This window comes from Nanorana parkeri, unplaced genomic scaffold (genome assembly GCF_000935625.1).
Source record: "Nanorana parkeri isolate BGI_ZX_2015 unplaced genomic scaffold, ASM93562v1 scaffold2766, whole genome shotgun sequence".
In the NCBI taxonomy this organism is placed as follows: domain Eukaryota; kingdom Metazoa; phylum Chordata; class Amphibia; order Anura; family Dicroglossidae; genus Nanorana; species Nanorana parkeri.
The window spans coordinates 95,362-102,925 of NW_017309034.1; the positions used below are offsets into that span (position 1 = coordinate 95,362).

The following is a 7,564-nucleotide window of genomic DNA, read 5'->3' on the forward strand; positions in this document are numbered from 1 at the left end:
TCTCTACCGTGACAGGGGAGGGGCTGGATTTCCCCCTCCCCGCTCCGATCCTCCAGCGCTGACTGGCGGAACGGACGGGGGAGGGTACAGCTGGCTCTGCCTCTAGATAGGAGGAGCCAGCTGTCACTCACGCAGCTGGGCGGATCCAGACATAATTGTCGGATTCATTTCCAATTTCCTTTATTTTCGTCTGGTGATCCTGCCAGCAACACACTTCCTGTCCTCGTGTGACAACGCTCATTCCCTGCACTGTATCTCTGGAGGAGCAGTGTTGCCTATGTGCGCATGAGCTGCGGGTTGGGGACGCATTGTAAGCGGTGTGACAGCAGTTGGAAGGCGCTGCTCTGCGGCAGCAGCATGAGGAGTCCGTACAGCGCGCGTATCAGATACGGGTGATTCTCCACATCCAGGAGCTGCAGCCGGAGGTCTGAGGGGAGAAGAGACAACACGTCTACCAACTGTAACCGAGAAGACGGGAGGAGAACGAGGAAGACGGGAGGAGAACGAGGAAGACGGGAGGAGAACGAGGAAGACGGGAGGAGAACGAGGAAGACGGGAGGAGAACGAGGAAGACGGGAGGAGAACGAGGAAGACGGGAGGAGAACGAGGAAGACGGGAGGAGAACGAGGAAGACGGGAGGAGAACGAGGAAGACGGGAGGAGAACGAGGAAGACGGGAGGAGAACGAGGAAGACGGGAGGAGAACGAGGAAGACGGGAGGAGAACGAGGAAGACGGGAGGAGAACGAGGAAGACGGGAGGAGAACGAGGAAGACGGGAGGAGAACGAGGAAGACGGGAGGAGAACGAGGAAGACGGGAGGAGAACGAGGAAGACGGGAGGAGAACGAGGAAGACGGGAGGAGAACGAGGAAGACGGGAGGAGAACGAGGAAGACGGGAGGAGAACGAGGAAGACGGGAGGAGAACGAGGAAGACGGGAGGAGAACGAGGAAGACGGGAGGAGAACGAGGAAGACGGGAGGAGAACGAGGAAGACGGGAGGAGAACGAGGAAGACGGGAGGAGAACGAGGAAGACGGGAGGAGAACGAGGAAGACGGGAGGAGAACGAGGAAGACGGGAGGAGAACGAGGAAGACGGGAGGAGAACGAGGAAGACGGGAGGAGAACGAGGAAGACGGGAGGAGAACGAGGAAGACGGGAGGAGAACGAGGAAGACGGGAGGAGAACGAGGAAGACGGGAGGAGAACGAGGAAGACGGGAGGAGAACGAGGAAGACGGGAGGAGAACGAGGAAGACGGGAGGAGAACGAGGAAGACGGGAGGAGAACGAGGAAGACGGGAGGAGAACGAGGAAGACGGGAGGAGAACGAGGAAGACGGGAGGAGAACGAGGAAGACGGGAGGAGAACGAGGAAGACGGGAGGAGAACGAGGAAGACGGGAGGAGAACGAGGAAGACGGGAGGAGAACGAGGAAGACGGGAGGAGAACGAGGAAGACGGGAGGAGAACGAGGAAGACGGGAGGAGAACGAGGAAGACGGGAGGAGAACGAGGAAGACGGGAGGAGAACGAGGAAGACGGGAGGAGAACGAGGAAGACGGGAGGAGAACGAGGAAGACGGGAGGAGAACGAGGAAGACGGGAGGAGAACGAGGAAGACGGGAGGAGAACGAGGAAGACGGGAGGAGAACGAGGAAGACGGGAGGAGAACGAGGAAGACGGGAGGAGAACGAGGAAGACGGGAGGAGAACGAGGAAGACGGGAGGAGAACGAGGAAGACGGGAGGAGAACGAGGAAGACGGGAGGAGAACGAGGAAGACGGGAGGAGAACGAGGAAGACGGGAGGAGAACGAGGAAGACGGGAGGAGAACGAGGAAGACGGGAGGAGAACGAGGAAGACGGGAGGAGAACGAGGAAGACGGGAGGAGAACGAGGAAGACGGGAGGAGAACGAGGAAGACGGGAGGAGAACGAGGAAGACGGGAGGAGAACGAGGAAGACGGGAGGAGAACGAGGAAGACGGGAGGAGAACGAGGAAGACGGGAGGAGAACGAGGAAGACGGGAGGAGAACGAGGAAGACGGGAGGAGAACGAGGAAGACGGGAGGAGAACGAGGAAGACGGGAGGAGAACGAGGAAGACGGGAGGAGAACGAGGAAGACGGGAGGAGAACGAGGAAGACGGGAGGAGAACGAGGAAGACGGGAGGAGAACGAGGAAGACGGGAGGAGAACGAGGAAGACGGGAGGAGAACGAGGAAGACGGGAGGAGAACGAGGAAGACGGGAGGAGAACGAGGAAGACGGGAGGAGAACGAGGAAGACGGGAGGAGAACGAGGAAGACGGGAGGAGAACGAGGAAGACGGGAGGAGAACGAGGAAGACGGGAGGAGAACGAGGAAGACGGGAGGAGAACGAGGAAGACGGGAGGAGAACGAGGAAGACGGGAGGAGAACGAGGAAGACGGGAGGAGAACGAGGAAGACGGGAGGAGAACGAGGAAGACGGGAGGAGAACGAGGAAGACGGGAGGAGAACGAGGAAGACGGGAGGAGAACGAGGAAGACGGGAGGAGAACGAGGAAGACGGGAGGAGAACGAGGAAGACGGGAGGAGAACGAGGAAGACGGGAGGAGAACGAGGAAGACGGGAGGAGAACGAGGAAGACGGGAGGAGAACGAGGAAGACGGGAGGAGAACGAGGAAGACGGGAGGAGAACGAGGAAGACGGGAGGAGAACGAGGAAGACGGGAGGAGAACGAGGAAGACGGGAGGAGAACGAGGAAGACGGGAGGAGAACGAGGAAGACGGGAGGAGAACGAGGAAGACGGGAGGAGAACGAGGAAGACGGGAGGAGAACGAGGAAGACGGGAGGAGAACGAGGAAGACGGGAGGAGAACGAGGAAGACGGGAGGAGAACGAGGAAGACGGGAGGAGAACGAGGAAGACGGGAGGAGAACGAGGAAGACGGGAGGAGAACGAGGAAGACGGGAGGAGAACGAGGAAGACGGGAGGAGAACGAGGAAGACGGGAGGAGAACGAGGAAGACGGGAGGAGAACGAGGAAGACGGGAGGAGAACGAGGAAGACGGGAGGAGAACGAGGAAGACGGGAGGAGAACGAGGAAGACGGGAGGAGAACGAGGAAGACGGGAGGAGAACGAGGAAGACGGGAGGAGAACGAGGAAGACGGGAGGAGAACGAGGAAGACGGGAGGAGAACGAGGAAGACGGGAGGAGAACGAGGAAGACGGGAGGAGAACGAGGAAGACGGGAGGAGAACGAGGAAGACGGGAGGAGAACGAGGAAGACGGGAGGAGAACGAGGAAGACGGGAGGAGAACGAGGAAGACGGGAGGAGAACGAGGAAGACGGGAGGAGAACGAGGAAGACGGGAGGAGAACGAGGAAGACGGGAGGAGAACGAGGAAGACGGGAGGAGAACGAGGAAGACGGGAGGAGAACGAGGAAGACGGGAGGAGAACGAGGAAGACGGGAGGAGAACGAGGAAGACGGGAGGAGAACGAGGAAGACGGGAGGAGAACGAGGAAGACGGGAGGAGAACGAGGAAGACGGGAGGAGAACGAGGAAGACGGGAGGAGAACGAGGAAGACGGGAGGAGAACGAGGAAGACGGGAGGAGAACGAGGAAGACGGGAGGAGAACGAGGAAGACGGGAGGAGAACGAGGAAGACGGGAGGAGAACGAGGAAGACGGGAGGAGAACGAGGAAGACGGGAGGAGAACGAGGAAGACGGGAGGAGAACGAGGAAGACGGGAGGAGAACGAGGAAGACGGGAGGAGAACGAGGAAGACGGGAGGAGAACGAGGAAGACGGGAGGAGAACGAGGAAGACGGGAGGAGAACGAGGAAGACGGGAGGAGAACGAGGAAGACGGGAGGAGAACGAGGAAGACGGGAGGAGAACGAGGAAGACGGGAGGAGAACGAGGAAGACGGGAGGAGAACGAGGAAGACGGGAGGAGAACGAGGAAGACGGGAGGAGAACGAGGAAGACGGGAGGAGAACGAGGAAGACGGGAGGAGAACGAGGAAGACGGGAGGAGAACGAGGAAGACGGGAGGAGAACGAGGAAGACGGGAGGAGAACGAGGAAGACGGGAGGAGAACGAGGAAGACGGGAGGAGAACGAGGAAGACGGGAGGAGAACGAGGAAGACGGGAGGAGAACGAGGAAGACGGGAGGAGAACGAGGAAGACGGGAGGAGAACGAGGAAGACGGGAGGAGAACGAGGAAGACGGGAGGAGAACGAGGAAGACGGGAGGAGAACGAGGAAGACGGGAGGAGAACGAGGAAGACGGGAGGAGAACGAGGAAGACGGGAGGAGAACGAGGAAGACGGGAGGAGAACGAGGAAGACGGGAGGAGAACGAGGAAGACGGGAGGAGAACGAGGAAGACGGGAGGAGAACGAGGAAGACGGGAGGAGAACGAGGAAGACGGGAGGAGAACGAGGAAGACGGGAGGAGAACGAGGAAGACGGGAGGAGAACGAGGAAGACGGGAGGAGAACGAGGAAGACGGGAGGAGAACGAGGAAGACGGGAGGAGAACGAGGAAGACGGGAGGAGAACGAGGAAGACGGGAGGAGAACGAGGAAGACGGGAGGAGAACGAGGAAGACGGGAGGAGAACGAGGAAGACGGGAGGAGAACGAGGAAGACGGGAGGAGAACGAGGAAGACGGGAGGAGAACGAGGAAGACGGGAGGAGAACGAGGAAGACGGGAGGAGAACGAGGAAGACGGGAGGAGAACGAGGAAGACGGGAGGAGAACGAGGAAGACGGGAGGAGAACGAGGAAGACGGGAGGAGAACGAGGAAGACGGGAGGAGAACGAGGAAGACGGGAGGAGAACGAGGAAGACGGGAGGAGAACGAGGAAGACGGGAGGAGAACGAGGAAGACGGGAGGAGAACGAGGAAGACGGGAGGAGAACGAGGAAGACGGGAGGAGAACGAGGAAGACGGGAGGAGAACGAGGAAGACGGGAGGAGAACGAGGAAGACGGGAGGAGAACGAGGAAGACGGGAGGAGAACGAGGAAGACGGGAGGAGAACGAGGAAGACGGGAGGAGAACGAGGAAGACGGGAGGAGAACGAGGAAGACGGGAGGAGAACGAGGAAGACGGGAGGAGAACGAGGAAGACGGGAGGAGAACGAGGAAGACGGGAGGAGAACGAGGAAGACGGGAGGAGAACGAGGAAGACGGGAGGAGAACGAGGAAGACGGGAGGAGAACGAGGAAGACGGGAGGAGAACGAGGAAGACGGGAGGAGAACGAGGAAGACGGGAGGAGAACGAGGAAGACGGGAGGAGAACGAGGAAGACGGGAGGAGAACGAGGAAGACGGGAGGAGAACGAGGAAGACGGGAGGAGAACGAGGAAGACGGGAGGAGAACGAGGAAGACGGGAGGAGAACGAGGAAGACGGGAGGAGAACGAGGAAGACGGGAGGAGAACGAGGAAGACGGGAGGAGAACGAGGAAGACGGGAGGAGAACGAGGAAGACGGGAGGAGAACGAGGAAGACGGGAGGAGAACGAGGAAGACGGGAGGAGAACGAGGAAGACGGGAGGAGAACGAGGAAGACGGGAGGAGAACGAGGAAGACGGGAGGAGAACGAGGAAGACGGGAGGAGAACGAGGAAGACGGGAGGAGAACGAGGAAGACGGGAGGAGAACGAGGAAGACGGGAGGAGAACGAGGAAGACGGGAGGAGAACGAGGAAGACGGGAGGAGAACGAGGAAGACGGGAGGAGAACGAGGAAGACGGGAGGAGAACGAGGAAGACGGGAGGAGAACGAGGAAGACGGGAGGAGAACGAGGAAGACGGGAGGAGAACGAGGAAGACGGGAGGAGAACGAGGAAGACGGGAGGAGAACGAGGAAGACGGGAGGAGAACGAGGAAGACGGGAGGAGAACGAGGAAGACGGGAGGAGAACGAGGAAGACGGGAGGAGAACGAGGAAGACGGGAGGAGAACGAGGAAGACGGGAGGAGAACGAGGAAGACGGGAGGAGAACGAGGAAGACGGGAGGAGAACGAGGAAGACGGGAGGAGAACGAGGAAGACGGGAGGAGAACGAGGAAGACGGGAGGAGAACGAGGAAGACGGGAGGAGAACGAGGAAGACGGGAGGAGAACGAGGAAGACGGGAGGAGAACGAGGAAGACGGGAGGAGAACGAGGAAGACGGGAGGAGAACGAGGAAGACGGGAGGAGAACGAGGAAGACGGGAGGAGAACGAGGAAGACGGGAGGAGAACGAGGAAGACGGGAGGAGAACGAGGAAGACGGGAGGAGAACGAGGAAGACGGGAGGAGAACGAGGAAGACGGGAGGAGAACGAGGAAGACGGGAGGAGAACGAGGAAGACGGGAGGAGAACGAGGAAGACGGGAGGAGAACGAGGAAGACGGGAGGAGAACGAGGAAGACGGGAGGAGAACGAGGAAGACGGGAGGAGAACGAGGAAGACGGGAGGAGAACGAGGAAGACGGGAGGAGAACGAGGAAGACGGGAGGAGAACGAGGAAGACGGGAGGAGAACGAGGAAGACGGGAGGAGAACGAGGAAGACGGGAGGAGAACGAGGAAGACGGGAGGAGAACGAGGAAGACGGGAGGAGAACGAGGAAGACGGGAGGAGAACGAGGAAGACGGGAGGAGAACGAGGAAGACGGGAGGAGAACGAGGAAGACGGGAGGAGAACGAGGAAGACGGGGGGAGAACGAGGAGACGAGGAGAGCGAGGAGGACGAGGAAGACGGGGAGGACGAGGAGAGCGAGGAGGACAAAGAGAACGGAACCGGCAACATCCCAACAATGACTTCAGAAAAATATGAACGGCGGTCATGTTTCCGGGAACGTGTCCCCGCTATGCTCCCCCCTCCCCCTCCTCAGCACTCTCCCATACTACACGCCACGGGTGACCTGACATGTTCTCTGCACACTGATTCCTCTCTGTAGGAGCGCGCAGCCACCCGATCATTTCTGCTCCAATTCCCAACTAACATGCTGGAAGCCGTGTGCTATTAGGACACGTGTGAGGGGAAGAGCTCATACAATGCGGACTCAGAGACCCCACCATAGAGATACACAGACCCGGGGTCAGAGAGCCCACCATAGAGATACACAGACCCGGGGTCAGAGAGCCCACCATAGAGACACACAGACCCGGGGTCAGAGAGCCCACCATAGAGACACAGACCCGGGGTCAGAGACCCCACCATAGAGACACACAGACCCGGGGTCAGAGACCCCACCATAGAGACACACAGACCCGGGGTCAGGGGGTCAGGGAGTGAAGCATGATGGGACATTACTCACATGTGAATATCGGGCACTCGATCAGCTGCACCAACTTGTCCACTTCGATCAGGAAATCCACCGTCACCTCCAAGTCACCACTGAGCGCCGATGTCAGGGAAGAACAGTGCTCCGCCTCCTCCACACACACCACACAAGAGTGCTCCGCCTCCTCCACACACACCACACAAGAGTGCTCCGCCTCCTCCACACACACACCACACAAGAGTGCTCCGCCTCCTCCACACACACACCACACAAGAGTGCTCCGCCTCCTCCACACACACACCACACAAGAGTGCTCCGCCTCCTCCACACACACAC

At 59.6% G+C, this 7,564-nt stretch overlaps 1 protein-coding gene across 1 annotated transcript in view; it reads right to left on the reverse strand.

Annotated features, from left to right (window-relative positions):
• Nucleotides 1–7,564, reverse strand: part of VAC14 (Vac14, PIKFYVE complex component) — a 36,536-nt gene that overhangs the window by 23,499 nt on the left and 5,473 nt on the right. Inside the window, exon 6 of the mRNA XM_018574147.1 lies at nucleotides 281–427. Coding sequence (XP_018429649.1) covers nucleotides 281–427 — 147 coding nt within the window. The remainder of the gene's footprint in view (nucleotides 1–280; nucleotides 428–7,564) is intronic.